The 22,227-nt window shown below is 40.6% G+C and overlaps 1 protein-coding gene across 1 annotated transcript; it reads left to right on the forward strand.

Moving 5' to 3' along the window:
• Positions 1 to 218: 218 nt before the first annotated feature.
• LOC133756749 (olfactory receptor 2B11-like) lies at positions 219 to 1,157 on the forward strand. Its single transcript, XM_062187345.1, has one exon. It carries the CDS (start codon positions 219 to 221, stop codon positions 1,155 to 1,157), a length of 939 nt encoding a protein of 312 aa, XP_062043329.1.
• Positions 1,158 to 22,227: the final 21,070 nt, after the last annotated feature.

Below are 22,227 nucleotides of genomic sequence, written 5' to 3' on the forward strand. Positions count from 1 at the left end.
CTGCCTGTCAAATAAATTTAAAACAAGAAAATAATAAGCTTTACTTTAATGCCATGGAAGCAGATATCATCAACTGAAGGCAGATTCCTTATATTAATTACCCTAGTAGTAACTGATTGACATCTTCTATTAATGGCCAATGAATAATTATATTTTATCACTCCTCATAACTTCAGGTTATTGCTACTTTCTTTCTTTAGAGGAAACATTTAAAGATAATGGCACTGATTAATGCAAGCCACCCTGAAGAGTTCATTCTACTTGGCTTTGCTGACCGACCTTGGCTGGAGCTGCCTCTCTTCATTGTTCTCCTCATAACATACCCCATGGCCCTGCTGGGAAACATCGTCATCATTCTGGTGTCCAAGTTAGACCCCCGTCTCCACAGCCCCATGTATTTCTTCCTCACCAACCTCTCCTTTCTGGACATGTGTTACACCACAAGCATTGTCCCTCAGATGCTGTTTAACCTGGGAAGCTCCAAGAAGACCATCAGCTACATGGGGTGTGCAATTCAACTTTATATCTTCCACACGATGGGGGGCACAGAGTGTCTGCTCTTGGCGCTTATGTCCTTTGATCGCTATGTGGCCATCTGTAGACCTCTGCACTACCCGCTCATCATGAATCAGCACATCTGCATCCTATTAGTATCCGTTGTGTGGCTCAGTGGAATAACCTACGCTGTCTCGGAGGCCACTATTACATTACAGTTGCCTCTGTGTGGAGTCAATACACTGGATCACTTGCTGTGTGAGATTCCGGTTCTGATAAAGACTGCCTGTGGAGAAAAGGGGGATAATGAGCTCACACTCTCTGTGGTGTGCATTTTCTTGTTAGTTATTCCTCTATGTTTAATCCTTGCTTCCTATGCTAGTATTGGCAATGCTGTAGTTAAGATGAAATCTTCTGAGGGAAGGAAAAAGGCTTTTGGGACATGTTCCTCCCATCTCATTGTAGTTTTCTTATTTTATGGTCCTGGCATTAGCATGTACCTTCAGCCCCCCTCCACCATCTCAAGGGACCAGCCCAAGTTCATGGCTGTCTTCTATGGAGTGGTGACTCCTACACTCAACCCTTTCATCTATGCCCTTAGGAGCAAGGACATAAAAGGAGCCTTAGGAAACCTGGTGAGAAATATTTTCAGTTCTAAATGATAGTTTTTAAACATCAAATAAATTTACATGACAATTAATGTAGATCTAGATGGATTTTTCTAAAAACTCATTTTTGATTTATAAACAAATTTCATGTTACATGGTCTTCTTTCAAAAAATGTCATGTTTTTTTCTTTTATAATCATGTTAGATCAGGACCATGCTCAGTTAATATTCACCAAAATGATCCCTCTGATTTTAAAAGTGCACTAAAATACTTCTGTTTGGCACACACTGAAATAGTAACTATGTTAAGTAGAAAATATATAACATGGTATTAATTAGTTCAAATTTACCATCATCAAACAGCATGACTACAAATACCATCTATGGACTTCCTATTAGTGTTATCTCAGAAATGTTATCTCATTCTTTGTGTTTTACTACATAATCAGTAGTCAAGATTATTTCGCTGTGTACTCATTGTGAAGCATACTAGACTTTATAAAAATAATATCAGCCTCAATTCATATAGATGCTATTGCTTCTTTAGAAAAATACATTATAAGGTTAAGTATATATGGAGGCTGGTGCCATGGTGCAATAGGTTAATCCTCTGCCTGTGGTGCCAGCATCTCATATGGATGCCGGTTCTAGTCCTGGCTGCTCCTCTTCCAATCCAGCTCTGCTATGGGCTGGGAAAGCAGTAGAAGATGGCCCAAATGCTTGGGTCCCTGCACCCATGTGGGAAACCAGGAAGAAGCTCCTGGCTCCTGGTTTCGTGTCAGCGCAGCTTTGGTCATTGTGGCCATTTGGGGAGTGAACCAATGGAAGGAAGACCTTTCTTTCTATGTCTCTCTCCCACTTACTGTCTGTAACTCTACTCTCAAATAAATAAATAAATATTTTAAAATAAAAAGGTTAAGTATATAAATACCAGTTAAGACAACCACAACTGATATCAGAATGCCTGGTTCAATACCTGGCTATGACTCCTGACTCTACCTTCAAATTTATGAAGACCCTGGGAGGCAATAGTGATAGTTCAAGTAATTGGGTTACTACTGCAACTCACATTGGAGACCTATATTGAGTTCCCAGCTCCTAGGTTTGGTCCTAGTCCCGAGACTTTGCAGGCATTTGAGGAGTGAACCAATGGATGGGAGTGTGTTCTTTCTCTCTCTCTCTCTCTCTCTCTCTCTCTCTTCTCTCTCTCTCTCTCTCTCTTCCTCCCACCCTCCCTCCCTCTTTGCTTCTAATTTATTTCTATATCTCTCAGCTTCTTTTTTAATTAACTAATTTACTTGAAAGGCAGAGTTACAGAGAAGGAGAGAGGCAGAGCAGAGACAAAGAAGTTTTCTGGAAATAGGGACAGGATTAAGATGGTGGAATAAGGAGGGAGCTTACTGCTCTAGTCTAGGAGAATATAGTTTTTATATAGTGGAGAGAGTACAATCTCAGTCAAGAGTTAGGGAAAAAATGTCCACACAAATTAGAGGGACACAGCAGACCTATGTAGAATGTGAAGGCATGCACAAATCAGGACCCCAGCAGCTGAGAGCCTCCGTACCAGCTTTGGAAAGAGGTGAAACTAGACTGCAGCAGCCCAAGCCACTGGTGATAAAATTAATGGAAAAGCCAGGAGGGAATCCAGCTGGGAGCCCTGTGGGTGTAGTGTACCTGCCAAATTAGAGGAAGAAAAAAAGAAGGTGGGGGCATGTTTCTCTCTCCTTGATCACCCTGGAATGGCCTCCTATAATAAGCCAATACCCAGTGGGCACCATTTTGGACATATGTAACAGCTTTACCACCTTGTGGCAGCACCCAGAAATCAGCTGAACAGAGATCCCAGAGTCTGGTGGGGAGAACTGGCACGGGACTTGGTGCTTGTGACTGGGGGAAGCTTGTGTGTGAGGACTGTGAAAACACTGAGACTTCAGGGTTTGGGAAACACTGAGACTGGGTGGGTCTCCTTTGAGGAGAGGAAATAAGCTGAGTCTACATCAACAACAGAAAAAAAATCCATTCTTATTAAAAATTTTTAAATAAAAGAGATTTACCACACCCAACCTGGGGTCACCTTAACATTCCCTTCACCCTGGAGCACTGAACAGAGTTCCCTAGCCCACCCACCACGTGCCTCTAGGTATTCTCTGAAAGCAGAAATTCCACTAATCCAAACATAGTCCAAAGATAAAAGATACCACAGCAAAAAAAAAAAAATAGAAGAAGGAGAAGAAGAAACCAATGAGTATCTCTACAAATGATGAATAATATATGCACCAACTCAAGAAACAAGAATTAGGAACACAGGATGGTACCCCCAAAAGAATACAACACTTAAATACTAGATTCTGAAAATGAAGAGTTTGAAGAAATGCAAGAAATGTAATTCAAAAAATGTTCTTCAGATTACATAGAAGTAATTAGAAGCAAATGAATGAACTAATGAAATCCATATACATGAAATAAAATTTTGCCTACAAAATTGAGATTTAAATAGATAACAAAATTAAGTTTTGGAAGTTAAGAATTCAATAGAACAAATAAAAAATGCAATAGAAACTCTTAAAACAAAAGCAGTGAAGCAGAAGAAAGAATATCCAACATAGAAGACAAAAATGCAAGAAACTATGCAGTCAGACAGAAAACAAGACGAGGAATTAGAAAACTAAAAAACACTGCTGGGAATCTACAGGATACTATCGAATGACAAAACATACAAGTTCTAGGAATTCCTGAAGGTGTAGAAAGAGAGAAAATGTTAGAAGGTCTTTTAGTTAAATAATAACATAAAGTTTCTCCAACTTGGAGAAAGAAAGGGACATCCAAGTACAGGAAGCACATAGAACACCTAATAGACATGACCAGAAAAGATATTCACAACTACACATTGCAATCAAACCCTCCACAGTAAAATATAAAGAAACATTCTAAAATGTGCATGAAAGAAATTCCAGATTACTTTCAGAGGATCTCCAATTAGACTCATAGCAGACTTCTCATCAAAAAACCTACAGGCTAGGAGAGAATGGCAAGATATAGTCCAAGTATTAAGGGAGAAAAACATTCAAGCCAGACTACCATACAGTGCAAAGATCTCATTTAGGAATGAAGGTGAAATAAAAACCTCCCATAACAAACAGAAATTGAAAAAATTTGTCACCACCTGTCCAGCCCTACAAAAGATATTTAAGGATGTCCTGCACAGAAACACAGAAACATGGTCATCATCATGAAAAAAGGTAAAGGAAGAAAATCTCTCAGTAAAAGTTCAAACGAAATTCAAAGTAAAAAATAAGAATATTGATGGAAAAATGGCAGGGCAAAGTTATTACTTCTCAATAGTAACCTTGAATGTAAATGGCTTCAACTCTCCAGTTAAAAGACAGAGACTGGCTGAATGGATTAAAAAACAAAACCCATCTATTCGCTGCCTACAAAAAACACATCTCACCAACAAAGATGAACAGAAACTGGAAAAGAAAGGATGGAAATATCTTACATGCTAACATGAAACAAAAAAAGAGCTGGTTTAGCCATACTAATGTGAGACAAAATGGACTTTAACACAAAAACTGTTAAGAGACAAAGAAGGACACTATGTAATGAATAAGGGATCAAATTACCAGAAACATGTAACTATTATAAATCTATATGCACCTAATTTCAGGACAGCTAGCTCTTTAAAAGAAATGTTAAGGAATCTAAATGCAGACATAGACTCTGAAACAATAGTAATGGGGGATTTCAATATCCCACTTTCAGCAATGGACGGATCAACCAGACAGAAAATCATCAAGCAGACAGCAGAGTTCATTGACACTATAGATCAAAAGGACCTAATAGATAGCTACAGAATTTTCCATCCTACTGTTGCAAAATACACATTCTTCCCACCAGTGCATGGAACCTAGGATTGACCACATGCAAGGCCAAACAGCAAGTCTCAGCAAATTCAAAAGAATCCAAATCATAGCATGCACCTTCGCAGCCCAAGGAACGAAGCTAGAAATTGGCAACTCAGGAACACCTAGAGCATATGCAAACACATGGAGATTAAACAACATGATCCTGAATGAACAATGAGTCATAGAAAAAATTAAAAGAGAAATCAAAAATTTTCTGGAAGTAAATGAGGATAACAACGCAACATATCAAAACTTATGGAATACAGCAAAAGCACTGTTAAGAGGAAAGTTTATATCAATAGGTGCCTACATCAAGAAATTGGAAAGCCACCAAATGAGCTTTCAATCCATCTCAAGGATCTAGAAAATCTGCAGCAAACCAACACAAAACTAGTAGGAGAAGGGAAATAATTAAAATCAGAGAAGAAATCAACAGAATTGAATCCAAAAAAATTACAAAAAAGAGCCAAACGTGGAGCTGGTTTTTTGAAAAAATAAACAAAATTGACACCCCATTGGCCCAACTAACTAAAAAAAGAAGAGAAAAGACCCAAGTCAATAAAATAAGAGATGAAAAAGCAAATGTAACAACAGACACCACAGAAATAAAAAGAATCATCAGAAATTACTACAAGGATTTGTATGCCAGCAAACAGGGAAACCTATCAGAAATGGATAGATTCTTGGACACATACAACCTCCCTAAATTGAGCCAGGAAGACATAGAAAACCTAAACAGACCCATAACTGACACAGAAATTGAAACAGTAATAAAGGCCCTCCCAACGAAGAAAAGCACAGGACCTGAAGAATTCACCACTGAATTCTACCAGACATTTAAAGAAGAACTACTATAAAACCGGAGAGCGGCAAGATGGCGGAATAGGCAGGGAGCACACTATTAGTCCAGGGGAGAGACAGTTTAATATAAGTGGAGATACTGCAGGGTCAAGGAGGAGTAGGGGATGAAACAGCAGAGGAAACTCTTCTGGAACTAGTGATTCACAGTGGACCTGCGTGGAGAGCGTGGGAGCCCAAGTTCGGGACACCAGCGGCAGACTCAACACACCAGCGCTGGAACGCGAGGTGAGCCGAACCTCAATAGCCCGAGACACCAGTGGGCAAGCGGAAAGAGGAGGCTAGAGGGAACGAGGCTTGAAGCTCCGTGGGGAAAAGTTCACCAGGCTAACTAGAAGAGAGAGAGGAAAAAAATTAAAAAAGTGACCGATACAGACACAAGTTTCTCTCTCTCCGCTCACCTCTCAAAGGCGAGCAAGACAAAGAGCAGGCGCCATTTTGGACATACGTCATAAGCAGGGCGACCTCAGGTCTGCACCGGCCCTGAGCCTAGCAGAAAAACCTGACTCTGGGGGGAGGGGTGAAATAACAGGAGATTAGGATCTAACTTGGCAACACAGTGGGAGACTGCAGGAGAATTGGAGCCCACACTGAGAGCAGCAGAGATTCCCAGTGATTCCTTGGGAAAGAGCTTCCGATCTCTGGCTCCTGTGGGTATATCATTTGCCTGCTAACTACCTCCAATTACGTTCAGCTGTGCGGAATTACTTCCCTTTGGAATCAAAAAAAGAAAGAGAGATTTACCACACCTAACCTGGGAGTGTCATCTTTGACACACCCTCAACCCTGAGGAACCAAACACAGCTCTCAGTCCACACTCATCTCAAGCCTCTAAGGCTCCACTGAAAGCAGACAGTCCACTTAATATAGAGCCATAGTGTAACAAGAAAAAACCCCACAGTGAAGAAACCAAATATCTCCAACATGCCAAACAACAAACGCAAAACCCAAGCTAACAAGAACAAGGAAGTCACTATGATGCCCCCAAATGAAAAAGACACCCCAATTCAAGATTATGAAGATGATGAAATCGAAGAAATGCAAGAAGCGGATCTCAAAAAATTGATAAGAACATTAAGAAGTTCTCAAAAACAAATTCTTTTTTTTAACTTTTATTTAATGAATATAAATTTCCAGTGTACAGCTTATGGATTACAGTGGCTTCCCCCTCCCATAACTTCCCTCCCACCCGCAACCCTCCCCTCTCCCGCTCCCTCTCCCCTTCCATTTGCATCAAGATTCATTTTCAATTCTCTTTATATACAGAAGATCAATTTAGTATAAAGGTTTCAACAGTTTGCACCCACATAGAAACACAAAGTGAAACATACTGTTTGAGTACTAGTTATAGCATCAAATCAAAATGTACAGCACATTAAAGACAGAGATCCCACATGAGGAGCAAGTGCACAGTGGCTCCTGTTGTTGACCCAACAAATTGACACTCTAGTTTATGGCGCCAGTAACCACCCTAGGCTGTCGTCATGAGTTGCCAAGGCTATGGAAGCCTTCCAAGTTTGCCGACTCTGATCATATTTAGACAAGGTCATAAAAGACAGGGTGAGGATAGTAACCAATCATCCTAAGAGTGGCATTAACCAGGTTTGAACAATTATACAGCATTAAGTGGAGAAGAGGACCATCAGTACACACAGGTTGGGAGTAGAGCCATTGGTGGTAGAGTAGAGGTTATGATTACCAAGGAATGAGGCCCAAGTATGCTAGACAGGGTCTAGAACAAAGGACAGAGTCATTATTAGAGGAGCTAAGAAAGGTGCTGTCTAAGCTACAATTAAGTTTTCTGATTGAGAGGCAAATAGAACCTGATAGAAGGGGCTTGATAATAATCTGGTGGGCTTTAGGCCTTGTAAATTCAGAGGCCCAGACCTATCTATCTCTTCACGTGGGGTACATCCTAAGGGAGGTGTGAACCTCCTAGGGGAAGGCACTCTGTTGACTTTCATTACTTGGCTGGCCTGGGAGGAGAGCTGGCCAGGTAAAGGCAGGGGGCATCTCTAACAAGAAATTGACAGTTAGAATAGAATTTTTTAACATCCTGAAATGATAGCCCTTCATTAGACAGGGTGATTTTAACACTTTTAGACCAGATCTAATCATAATGATATTTAATAATGCTTTTTTTATTAATTTGAACTTAACAGAGACAATAGAGTACACACTAGATTACCTTGGCAGAACATGAATTTTATGTTTTTTATTGTTGAATAAACCAGAAATAAAAACCTTGAACATAAGAGTTAGCACACAAGATTATCATATAACTTAGAACTATTTAACAGAGTCAAAAAAAGCTTACATGACCTAACTTTAGAAATGGCAGAGTAACCAATTAAGTAGACATTGTTAAAAAGAGACACTATAGTTTTTGCAAAAACAGATCTGTGAAAGAAACAAGTTTAAAGCATATTAAGGACATGTAAAGACTTGTATACACAGAATATAAGACCACTTTAGCTGGAAAGCAAAAACATGAATACAACATAGGTCTGACATTATTTGTAACATTTTAATACACTTTGTATAATTTGAATTCACTCAAACAGTTGTTACTTTAACAAATTTAGAGTCTCATTCTTTGAGAGTTCCAGGGATCCTACTGGAAGTCCCAAAGTTGTTAGACTCCACTTGAGAATTTAAACTGTTAGAGAATCAAACTGCTCAGCCAAAAACTAGTAACCAAGGCTGTGGGCTAGATCTGATTAGGGTTAGGTAATCACTCAAACATTAAAGACAGACAAATTCAATAAAACACGAAACCTTCAAGACATGTGTAAACTCTGATAAGTTAACTACAGCAGCCCAGAATTGAGCTGGTCATCAGCGTAGGAGCCTATTGCTTAGAACAGGGAAACACATCTGAAACAAAGTGGCAGGGAATGAGAGACTTCTGTAGTGCTGGAGAAAAAGTTTTATTAACTGTAAGGAAAGACTTATCAGGTTGGAAAGGGTTAATGGATGAAGGTTTTTGTTCTTTTAGGTAAGGCCAGTGGTAGCCAAAGGCATTTTCCCCCTTTTAGTGAGGACAACATTGAATTGTAAATGGAGAGGAAAAAAGCAGCCCTAGCCAGTGCTCTCCCAAGAGATATCTGGCCATGCCTGTCTATTAGCTTTGGCCGATTTTTGTATATTTTGTTGTTGTTGTTGTTGTTGGTTATTTTGTTTGGGGGCATTTTCCTGTATAGAGGAAACAGGCAGAAACTTAAGATTTCTGGCTGGAAGCCAGATTGGGGCTGTCTCCCCTATGGGGAAGATGTATTTAAATCCTCTGCCCATGGTGATTAAGGGGTCTGGTCCCCTAATGAAGGAGTTGTGTTAGAGGGTCCTTTCATTTAACCTGAACCTGGGGCCTGGGGTTTAATTGGCCCCAGCATTTTTGGAATTTTTATTTAGTTGACCTCTTTTATGCCCCAGTCATGTTCCTGGGCCTCTCCTTCCTCTGGAATATGCTCATAAAAGGTCCGGTGATCTGTGGTAACCACAGCATCCATTTGCCCTAGCATATTCTGTCCCAATAAATAAACTGTGAGGTTTTTTGCTACCAGGGGCCGTATTTTTCCCTGTTCTCCATCAAGACTGACCCATTTCATGAGGGCAACTGTTTCCTTAGATCAAGAATTGCTCCCCACTCCCAATATTGATGGCCCATCCGCCAGCTCCCAGGTGGGTGGCACCTTCTCTTCTCAGAGTACCGTCCTATCCACCCCAGTGTCGATTAGGCAGTGAAACCTTTTTCCACCTATGACAATACTCATTTTGGGATGGAGCCCCTCCATAAGGGGGGCAGTCCAGTGGGCTTGGATTGTTCTAGTATGGGTTACCCCCGGTTTCCCCTTGGATGGGGTTCCTCCTTGAGTTAACAGGGCTGGAGGATGCCCCCCCTCTAGTTTAAAGGTTTCCCTTCTATATCAGATTTGGACCTGCATTCATTTTCCCAATGATATCCCTTCCTGAACCTAGGGCAGGGGGTATGGGGCGGCTTTGACCCTCCCGGTCTATTAGTCAAGGAGGCCTGAGGGCACTCCCATTTAAAATGCCCCTCTTGCCCACACTTGAAGCAGGCTCCCTGAGTGGCCTGCCCGAGTGACTTGGAACTTTGGGTGGCCAGAGCCTGAGTAATAGCCTCTGTCATTGCTGATGTCTGGGCTGAGAGGGCCTGGGTCATGGCCACCATCTGAGCCTGTAGGGTCATGGCCAGGGATTGATTTTGATGCTGTTGTGTACCTACATCCTGTGAGGCCACAATCCATCGAATTATCAAAGCTTCCCTCAGGCCAGCGCAGGCCGTCCTATGATCAGCATTCATTCCTTCCCAGACGAGCATCTTAACAAACTGATCCCGAAGGTCCCCAGCCAGCAACTTACAATGGAGACTGTGTTGGACTCTGGCTATAAAATTTGGCAATGACTCTCCTGGTTGTTGTTGCACCTCCGCAATGGGAGATTCAGTGGGCCCCTCATCCAGCTTGTACCAAGCATTAAGTCCTGCCTGCCTTACTTGTTCATGGTACAGAGCGGGTAGCGCGGCTTGCTGGATCCTGGTAGAGAATCCCTCCCCCGTCCCAGCCAGCATAGCATATGTAATAAGGATAGCCAGCTGGGCTGCTCGGTTAGCTTCGGCCCTCACCCAGCACTCCTCCTTAAAGAAGGCGCACCACTTTATGAACTGGAAACTTGCGAGGACTGCCTTGGCCACATCCAACCAGTCCTCGGGGACACATGGGTGATAAGCTATGTCTTGCAGCAGGGTTTGGGCCCAGGGGGAGTTTGGCCCATCTTCCACCACTGCCTTGCAAAGCTCCTTTAAGTCCTTCGCTTCCCAGGGATACCACTTCAGAGCTCTGTTGCTGCCTGGAGCTAAATTAACAGGGTAGGCCTGAGGCAGCAGGTTCCCTGGCCCAGAGTTCACTTCCCTATGCTGCTTTATGTCCACCAGATAAGCTTCCGCAAAGGTCGCCTCATTTCTCCTCTCCTCTCCTGGGCAATCGTAAGTGCCCAGATCACAAAGCTCCCTCTGTGGCTCTACATAGGGGGAGGCTGCCTCTGCCCCCGGGAGGTATGGGGGGGGGTCCCGGCCCTTCTTGGGAGGATGGGCTAGGTGGGACGATTTTTACTTTAGCTTTTACCTCAGTTCGTGCCTCCACGGGCTCTCTGCATTCCTGATCAAACTTAGCCCATTTTCTCTCCCTGCCATCTTTCTCTGAGGCTTTAGGCTCTCCCAAGTCCTGCACTTCCTCTTTCTCCCTCTCACCCTCTGAAGGTGGGGTTATAGCGTCTGGGTGGAAGGATGCTTTAAGGGCGGTATCAAAGTGTCTCTCCCTCTTAAGGGTGAGTTTTTCCACCCATGACCAAGTGTTCCAAGAAAAGAGATTGGCCATCTGAATCCAAAGGGCCAAGGTTATGACGGCTTCCCAGACACTTTTTAACATATAGCGTAAGGCCTTTAAGGCTGGGTCCTTTTGGGACGAAACTGCATAACCCATACTAAGGTTTCACTTACCCTGAGAGACCGCTTAGCCTCAGCCGAAAACTAACTGTTCGAGCCCCACGTCGGGCGCCAGGTGCTGGGTCTTAGTCCACCCGTACAAGGATGGACTGGGTCCAAGGAAATGTAAGTGCGCCTCTCACCGTTCCCCAGCCTCCCTATCCCAGAGACAATCAGACGCAGCGGGGAGTCAAGTCTAGCAAGAACTCATTTACTTCGTGTATAACAGAACCTTTTATAGCACAAAACTGCAGAGTCATTGGGGCAGGGCTAAGGACCAACCAATCACTTAAAAAATCACCTTACGGGGGGATTTCTATAGGACTAGCCATATGTCTATACACTTGTTACTAGTTTTGTTACCTCCCCTGATGTTGCACAGCCAATTAGTTTTAGTGGTAAACAACTTTGGATTCCACCCACCTTACTTCCTTTGGGCACCATCTTTGAATTGCTTCATGTAACTAATTTCCCCACAACAGGGTATAAAATTAACACACAAAAATCAACGGTCTTTGTATACACAAACAATGTCGAGGCTGAGAAAGAATGTCTAAGATCAATCCCATTCATAATAACCAAAAAGTAAAATAAAATACATGGAATAAATTTAGCCATGGACATCAAAGATCTTAATTATAAGATTACAAACATTAAAGAAACAAATAATAGATGATAAAGGGGCTGGTGCTGTGGCATAGCAGGTGAAGCTGCCTGCAGTGCCAGCATCACATATGGGCACTGGTTCAAGTCCTGGCTGCTCTACTTCTGACCCAGCTCTCTGCTATGGCCTAGGAAAGCAAGAGAAGATGGCCTAAATCCTTGGGCCCCTGTATCCATATGACAGACCCAAAGGAAGTTCCTGGCTCCTGGCTTTGGATTAGCCTAGCTCTGGCCATCGTGGCCATTTGGGGAGTTAACCAGCAGAAGGAAGCTCTCTCTAAAAATATATATGCCTCTGCCTCTGCAACTCTGCCTTTCAAATAAATAAATAAATAATTTTTTAAAAAGTGGTGAGAGGAAAGGTTTTATTTATACTCATAGATATGCTTTATTTGTATTATTTTCCATTTCTGGAATATATATTGAAATATATATAGAAAAAAATATGTACATATCTTGAGAATATAGCAGCATGAGCAATATTTTTGCTAATTTTGGGGAAGTTCTGTTGAATCAAAGGCCCATGTTATATTTGAAGGTGAAAGTGTGCTTTACCTTTGATGGAAGCCCTGATAAATCCTGGGAAAGAATTTTCAAGGAAAGTGATCTAAAACTTTTCTGTTTCCCCAGCAAGCAGCCTTTCCTGAAAAACAAATGGAAGAACACAAAGTTTAACGATTAAAAACAATATGAAAGTTAAAAGAAATGGGAAGAAGGCAGATATGCCTTGAGGAGACTCTTCACGGTAGAAACCCAAATGTTTTTACAAGGGTTTTCTCCACACTAGAGATGTCCTCAGTCCTATATAGCATAAAAACTGCACAGCATGGGGGGGGCGGAGCCAAGATGGCAGATAGTGAGGACGTGTGCCTTAGTTTGGGAAAATAAACTTTCATAAAAGTGGAATTACTGTAGCCTCAGGAAAAGACTCAAGAAAAAAACTGCAGAGGAAACGCTTCCGGATCTTGTGGATGAGACACAGAGGACTTACAGGGAACCCACCGCGTGGAAAACCAACCGAGACAAGCCGAGCAGCAGCGGCGGGAGAGGAGCCAGAGCCACAGAATCTCACCAGCGCGGGAACGGAGGAGGGAAAGACAAAGACCTGAGAAGTCCGAGACATTGGGGGGAGGGGGAACAGAGGCCTCTCCCTTCACTCACCAAGCAAAACAAAGAGCACCGCGATTTTACATATGTAAAGCTCAGCCAAACTCAGTATCTTTAGCGAAACTGGAGAACACATTGAGGGCTGCATAAACTCTGTGTATGGTCCCAGGGGTAGATCAAACGAATACTCACAGAGGCCAGATTTCAACTACCCTCAACTCCACTCCCAACTGAGTCAAAAAAAAAAAAAAAGAGAGAGAGAGAGAGAGAGAGAGAGAGAGCGAGCCAGCAAGGAGCAAGTAATCTGGGAGAGTCGCTCTTTACACAGCCTTAAACCTCAAGAAACAAGCATAGCTCTCTGGCCACACCCATCACAGCCCCTAAGGATCCAACAAAGCAGACAGCTCACTTAGAGGCATAGTATAACGAGAGAAAAAAACAAAAACAAAAACACCACAAATTATCTCTAACATGCCAAGCAAGAAACATAGAAGTGGAGGTGCCAAGAACAAGGAAGGCACTATGACGCCCCCAAGTGAACAAGACACGCCAATGCAAGATTATGAAGATGAAGACATAGAGGAAATGCAAGAAGCAGATTTCAAAAAATTGATAAGAACATTAAGAAGTTCTCAAAAACAAATTCTTGAACTACAGAAATCCTTTATGGACAAGATAGAAAATCTCTCCCGTGAAAATGAAATATTAAGGAGGAATCAAAATGAAATGAAAAAACTAGTGGAACAGGAAACTGCGATAGTGACAAAAAACCACAATGAAATGAAGAACTCAATAGATCAAATGGCAAACACATTAGAGAACCTTAAAAACAGAATGGGTGAAGCAGAAGAGAGAATATCGGAATTAGAAGACAGAGAACAGGAAAGGAAACAGTCAAATCAAAGAAAAGAAGAAGAAATCAGAAATCTAAAAAATACTGTCAGGAATCTACAGGATACTATTAAAAAACCCAACATTCGGGTTCTAGGAGTTCCTGAAGGCATGGAAAGGGAGAAAGGATTAGAAGGCCTTTTTAGTGAGATACTAGCAGAAAATTTCCCAGGTTTGGAGAAGGACAGAGACATCCTAGTACAGGAAGCTCAGAGAACCCCTAATAAACATGATCAAAAGAGATCCTCACCACGACACGTCGTAATCAAACTCACCACAGTGAAACATAAAGAAAAGATCCTAAAATGTGCAAGAGAGAAATGCCAGATTACTCTCAGAGGATCTCCAATTAGACTTACAGCTGATTTCTCATCAGAAACCCTACAAGCCAGGAGAGAATGGCGAGATATAGCCCAGGTGCTAAGAGAGAAAAACTGCCAGCCCAGAATATTATATCCTGCAAAGCTCTCATTTGTGAATGAAGGTGAAATTAAGACCTTTCACAGCAAACAGACATTGAAAGAATTTGTCGCCACTCGTCCAGCCCTGCAAAAGATGCTTAAAGACGTGTTACATACAGAAACACAGAAACACGGTCACCAATATGAAAGAAGGTAAAGGAAGGAAACCTCACAGCAAAGGATCACAGGAATCTCAAACCAGATATTAGAAATATCTTTGGCAAATGGCAGGGCAAAGTTACTCCTTCTCAATAGTCACATTGAATGTTAATGGATTGAACTGTCCAGTTAAAAGACACCAATTGGCTGATTGGGTTAAGGAACAAAACCCATCCTTTTGCTGCTTACAAGAAACCCATCTATCCAACAATGATCCATACAAGCTGAGAGTGAAAGGCTGGAAAAAGATATACCACGCCAACAGAAATGAAAAGAGAGCGGGCGTAGCCATCTTAATATCGGACACCATAAACTTTACCACAAAAACTGTTAGGAGAGACAAAGAGGGGCACTATATAATGATTAAGGGATCCATTCAACAGGAAGATATAACGATTATCAACGTATATGCACCTAATTACAGGGCACCAGCTTATTTAAAAGACTTCTTAAGGGACTTAAAGGGATACTTAGACCCCAATACAATAATACTGGGGGACTTCAATACTCCACTCTCAGAGATAGACAGATCAACAGGACAGAAGATCAACAAGGAGACAGTAGATTTAAATGACACTATAGCCCAAATGGATCTAACAGATATCTACAGAACATTTCATCCTACATCTAAGGACTTTACATTCTTCTCAGCAGTACATGGAACCTTCTCTAGGATTGACCACATACTAGGCCATAAAGCAAGTCTCAGCAAATTCAAAAGAATTAGAATCATACCATGCAGCTTCTCAGACCACAAAGGAATGAAATTGGAAATTGGCAACTTAGGAATCCCTAGAGCACGTGCAAACACATGGAGATTGAACAACATGCTCCTGAAGGAACAATGGGTCATAGAAGAAATTAAAAGAGAAATCAAAAATTTTCTGGAAGTAAATGAGGATAACAGCACAACATACCAAAACCTATGGGATACAACAAAAGCAGTGTTAAGAGGAAAGTTTATATCAATAGGTGCCTACATCAAGAAATTGGAAAGGCACCAAATAGATGAGCTTTCAAGTTATCTCAAGGATCTAGAAAATCTGCAGCAAACCAAACCCAAACCCAGTAGGAGAAGAGAAATAATTAAAATCAGAGAAGAAATCAACAGGATTGAATCCAAAAAAAACATTACAAAAAATCAGCCAAACGAGGAGCTGGTTTTTTGAAAAAATAAACAAAATTGACACCCCATTGGCCCAGCTAACTAAAAAAAGAAGAGAAACGACCCAAATCAATAGGATCAGAGATGAAATGGGAAACGTAACAACAGACGCCACAGAAATAAAAAGAATCATCAGAAATTACTACAAGGACTTGTATGCCAGCAAACAGGGAAATCTATCAGAAATGGACAGATTCTTGGACACATACAACCTCCATAAATTGAGCCAGGAAGACATAGAAAACCTAAACAGACCAATAACTGACACAGAAATTGAAACAGTAATAAAGGCCCTCCCAACAAAGAAAAGCCCAGGGCCAGATGGATTCACTGCTGAGTTCTACCAGACATTTAGAGAAGAACTAACTCCAATTCTTCTCAAACTATTCAGAGCAATCGAAAAAGAGGGAATCCTCCCAAATTCTTTCTATGAAGCCACCATCACCTTAATTCCTAAGCCAGAAAGAGACGCAACATTGAAAGAGAATTACAGACCAATATCCCTGATGAACATAGATGCAAAAATCCTCAATAAAATTCTGGCCAATAGAATGCAACAACACATCAGAAAGATCATCCACCCAGACCAAGTGGGATTCATCCCCGGTATGCAGGGATGGTTCAACATTCGCAAAACAATCAACTTAATACACTACATTAACAGACTGCAGAAGAAAAACCATATGATTCTCTCAATAGACGCAGAGAAAGCATTTGATAAAATACAACACCCTTTCATGATGAAAACTCTAAGCAAACTGGGTATGGAAGGAACATTCCTTAATACAATCAAAGCAATATATGAAAAACCCACGGCCAACATCCTATTGAATGGGGAAAAGTTGGAAGCATTTCCACTGAAATCTGGTACCAGACAGGGATGCCCTCTCTTACCACTGCTATTCAATATAGTTCTGGAAGTTTTGGCCAGAGCTATTAGGCAAGAAAAAGAAATTAAAGGGATACAAATCGGGAAGGACGAACTCAAACTATCCCTCTTTGCAGATGATATGATTCTTTCTTTAGGGGACCCAAAGAACTCTACTAAGAGACTGCTGGAACTCATCGAAGAGTTTGGCAAAGTAGCAGGATATAAAATCAATCCACAAAAAACAAGAGCCTTTGTATACACAGGCAATGCCACGGCTGAGGAAGAACTTCTAAAATCAATCCCATTCACAATAGCTACAAAAACAATCAAATACCTTGGAATAAACTTAACCAAGGACGTTAAAGATCTCTACGATGAAAACTACAAAACCTTACAGAAAGAAATAGAAGAGGATACCAAAAAATGGAGAAATCTTCCATGCTCATGGATTGGAAGAATCAATATCATCAAAATGTCTATTCTCCCAAAAGCAATTTATACATTCAATGCAATACCCATCAAGATCCCGAAGACCTTCTTCTCAGATCTGGAAAAAATGATGCTGAAATTCATATGGAGACACAGAAGACCTCGAATAGCCAAAACAATCCTGTACAACAAAAACAAAGCCGGAGGCATCACAATACCTGATTTTAGGACATACTACAGGGCAGTTGTTATCAAAACAGCATGGTACTGGTACAGAAACAGATGGATAGACCAATGGAACAGAATAGAAACACCAGAAATCAATCCAAACATCTACAGCCAACTTATATTTGACCAAAGATCCAAATCTAATCCCTGGAATAAGGACAGTCTATTCAATAAATGGTGCTGGGAAAATTGGATTTCCACATGCAGAAGCTTGAAGCAAGACCCATACCTTTCACCTTACACAAAAATTCACTCAACATGGATTAAAGACTTAAATCTACGACCCGAAACCATCAAATTGTTAGAGAGCATTGGAGAAACTCTGCAAGATATAGGCACAGGCAAAGACTTCCTGGAAAATACTCCAACAGCACAGGCAGTCAAAGCCAAAATTAACATTTGGGATTGCATCAAATTGAGAAGTTTCTGTACTTCAAAAGAAACAGTCAGGAAAGTGAAGAGGCAACCAACAGAATGGGAAAAAATATTCGCAAACTATACTACAGATAAAGGATTGATAACCAGAATCTACAAAGAAATCAAGAAACTCCACAACAACAAAACAAACAACCCACTTAAGAGACGGGCCAAGGACCTCAATAGACATTTTTCGAAAGAGGAAATCCAAATGGCCAACAGACACATGAAAAAATGTTCAAGATCACTAGCCATCAGAGAAATGCAAATCAAAACCACAATGAGGTTCCATCTCACCCCGATGAGAATGGCTCACATTCAGAAATCTACCAACAACAGATGCTGGAGAGGATGTGGGGAAAAAGGGACACTAACCCACTGTTGGTGGGAATGCAAACTGGTTAAGCCACTATGGAAGTCTGTCTGGAGATTCCTCAGAAACCTGAACATAACCCTACCATACAACCCAGCCATCCCACTCCTTGGAATTTACTCAAAGGAAATTAATTGGGCAAACAAAAAAGCCGTCTGCACCTAATGTTTATTGCAGCTCAATTCACAATAGCTAAGACCTGGAACCAACCCAAATGCCCATCAACAGTAGACTGGATAAAGAAATTATGGGACATGTACTCCATAGAATACTATACAGCAGTAAGAAACAACGAAACCCAGTCATTTGCCACAAGATGGAGCAATCTGGAAAACATCATGCTGAGTGAATTAAGCCAGTCCCAAAGAGAAAAATATCATTTGTTTTCCCTGATCGGTGACAACTGAGCGCCAAAGGGGAAACCTGTTAAGTGAAATGGACACTATAAGCAACAATGAACTGATCAGCTCCTGTCCTGACTTTAGATGTACAATGTAATACTTTATCCTTTTTAGTATTTGTTGTTGTTGTTGTTGTTCTAGTACTATTGGTTGAACTCAGTAATTAACACACAATTATTCTTAGGTGTTTAAATTTTAACTGAAAAGTGATCCCTGTTAAATCTAAGAGTGGAAAAAGAGAGGGAGGAGATGTACAATTTGGACATGCTCAATCAGACTTGCCCCACATGGTGGAGTTAGAAACGTGCCAGGGGATTCCAATACAATCCCATCAAGGTGTCATGTACCAATTCCATCTCACTAGTCCAAGTGATCAATTTCAGTTCACAATTGATCACTCTGATAGGTCTAAGAGTCAAAGGGATCACAGAAACAAGACTAGTGTCTGCTAATACTGATAGAATCAAAAAGGGAGAGAAGGATCCAACATGGGAAGTGGGATACACAGCAGACTCATAGGATGGCAGATGTCCTAAACAACACTCTGGCCTCAGAATCAGCCCTCAAGGCATTCGGATCTGGCTGAAGAGCCCATGAGAGTATAGCAGGCATGGAAAGCCAAGATATCATGGAAAAAAAAAGACCTAAATGAATGATCTCTGTGAGTGAGATCCCAGTGGAAAGAACGGGGCCATCAAAGAAGGAGGTACCCTTCTCCGAAGGGAGGAGAGAACCTCCACTTTGACTATGACCCTATCGGAATAAGATCAAAGTCAGCGAACTCTAAAGGCTTCCATAGCCCTGGCAACTCATGACTAGAGCCTAGGGAGATTACTGACGCCATGAACAGGAGTGTCAAATTGTTAAGTCAACAACTAGAGTCACTGTGTACTTATGTCTCATGTGGGATCTGTCCTTAATGTGTTTTCCAATGTGTAGTGATGCTATAACTAGTACTTAAACAGTATTTTTACTCTTTGTGTTTCTGTGTGGGTACAAACTGATGAGGTCTTTACTAAGTATATGCAGAATCGATCTTCTGCATATAAAGATAATTGAAAATGAAAAAAAAACCTGGTGTTAAATTGGAAATTGCATACAAAAGTAATCAATTTTTAAAAAATATCATGTAGGATCTCTGTCTTTAATGTGCTGTACACTGTTATTTAATGCTATAACTAGTACTCCAACGGTATTTTTTCACTTTGTGTTGCTATGTGGGGGCAAACTGTTGAAATCCTTACTTAATATATGCTAAACTGATCTTCTGTATATAAAGAGAATTGAAAATGAATCTTGATGTGAATGGAAGGGGAGAGAGAGCGGGAAAGGGGAGGGTTCGGGTGGGAGGGAAGTTTTGGTGGGGGGAAGCCATTGTAACCCATAAGCTGTACTTTGGAAATTTATATTCATTAAATAAAAGTTAAAAAAAAACACACAAAAAAATTACAGTCACTAAAAAAAGATAATACATGATTTCCAAAAAATATCTAATTTTTGAATATTTGAATGAATTTATTTAAAGCACAATAAATAGTCTTGCTCCCAAACTTCAATTCGGTAAGTACCAAATTGTACATTAGAAGCATTTCCACAGAGAGCTATGCCCCAAGGAAATTCTCTGGGATAAATATTAAGGGACTATTTGAAAACAATGCCCAAGAGCTTTCAACAATATCATACAAATACATGTACACAAAGTCTTCTTCACACTTTCTATGACTGTCTTTCTAACCTATGGGTTCTTTTCTCTTTGACATCCTTGTATCAATTGAAAAACTACGAATTCTGAAATGAATTCATAAATACTACACTCTTCTCTGTCATACGGATTCACTTTCCTTTTCTGAAAGCTTGAAGAATTCAACCGTATTCCTTCATAATTCCTTTTTATTGAAGGATATTTATCAAAATAAGGTGAGTAAAACACACTTGTTTTTTAAAGATATGGAATCCTCAGGGAAGACTGGAGTGTGCAGACCTTAGTAGCTAGTCTACATGTACAAAAGGCAGAGAATTTCATCTCAAGGAGCCTTTCCAAACCTTGGGAAAAATCTACGTCAGTCGTTCAACAAACTAAATTTACCATTGCAATTAATCTGCTTCTCAGACATTCACTTGCACCAAATTTAAAAACACTAAGCTTTTAATTAAAACTATATCCAACAGCTATTAAAAACCTGAGTTAAGTGTGAAGCTGTCATTGAATCATGTGAACGTATCATATGAATTATTTCTTAACATTTGGGGAAAACTACACAGATTAACTATGAATATGTTTCATCCAGGTATTTTGGTTTCAAATAAAAATAAACTTTTTTCTCTTTTGATGTTTTATTAGTAATAAATCTAAAAAGTTATGGAAGCATAAAATATTATATGATACAATAAAGTATGAATAAGATAAGCTAGAATGAAAATTTGAGTGTAGATACAAAGGAACTATCAATAGGGACAGAGTCTGGCACTTTATAAAGTGACTGAATATTCTGGGGAGTTATGTGTTATTATTCCAAAGAGTTACATTCACAAATCTAATATGTATTTTCCACAGTCAGCTCCCTATTTCCAATTCCTTTTTATTATCTTTACAATTTACAGTAAGCTGTGAAATCTTATAATTTCACTGTGTTTTTTTATATTTTTTATTTATGGAGAAGAGATTTTATTAATTTCATGGATATGATTTCAAGAATACAATGATGCTTTCCTCCCTCCCTTCTTCCCTTCCACAACCTCCCTTCATTTCCTTTTTCCTTTGTATTTTTGCAATTGCACACTTTGAATTAACTATATAATCATAGATTCAATGCTCCTCTAAACAAAGAGCTCTACAAGTAAAAGCTAGACCACCACTGTTCTGAGTCTAGAAAACAGTTATAGACAACAAACATGATATCAGCTTGGCTCAATATACCTAAGTTTCTTTTTACTCTTTGTATTGGCTATAACCAGAGAAAGCATATATTTGTCTTTTTGTGTCTGTCTGGCTTATTTCACTAAGCATAATAGTCTGCAGTTGCATCCATTTTGTTGTGAAAGATATTTCATTCTTTTGTTTGGCTGAGTAGTATTCCATAGTGCATATATACCACATTTTCTTTACCCAATCATCAGTTGATGGACATATGGGTGGATTCCATATCTCAGCTAATGTGAATTGAGCTGCTATAAACATAGGAGTACAGATAATTCTTTTTTTAAAGATTTATTTATTTATTTGTAAGTCAGAGTTACACACAGAGGAGAAGCAGAGAGAGAGAGAGAGAGAGAGAAATCCTCCATCCTGTGGTTCACTACCCAATTGGCCACAATGGCCGGAGCTATGCTGATCCGAAGCCAGGGGCCAGGAGCTTCTTCCGGGTCTCCCACATGGTTGCAGGGGCCCAAGGACTTGGGCCATCTTCTTACTGCTTTCCCAGCCCATAGCAGAGAGTTGGATCAGAAGTGGAGCAGCCGGGACTCAAATCAGCACCCATGTGGGATGCCAGTGCTTTAGGTCAGGGCATTAAGCTGCTGTGCCACAGCACCGGCCCCCAGATAACTCTTTCATATGCTGATTTTATTTCCTTTGGGCAGATTCCTAGGAGTGGCATGGCTGGGTCATATGGTTTATTTATTTTCAGATTTCTGAGGAATCTCTAGACTGTCTTCCACAATGGTTGTACTAGTTTACAATCCCACCAAGAGGGT

Source organism: Lepus europaeus, chromosome 3 (genome assembly GCF_033115175.1).
Source record: "Lepus europaeus isolate LE1 chromosome 3, mLepTim1.pri, whole genome shotgun sequence".
NCBI classification, from domain to species: Eukaryota; Metazoa; Chordata; class Mammalia; order Lagomorpha; family Leporidae; genus Lepus; species Lepus europaeus.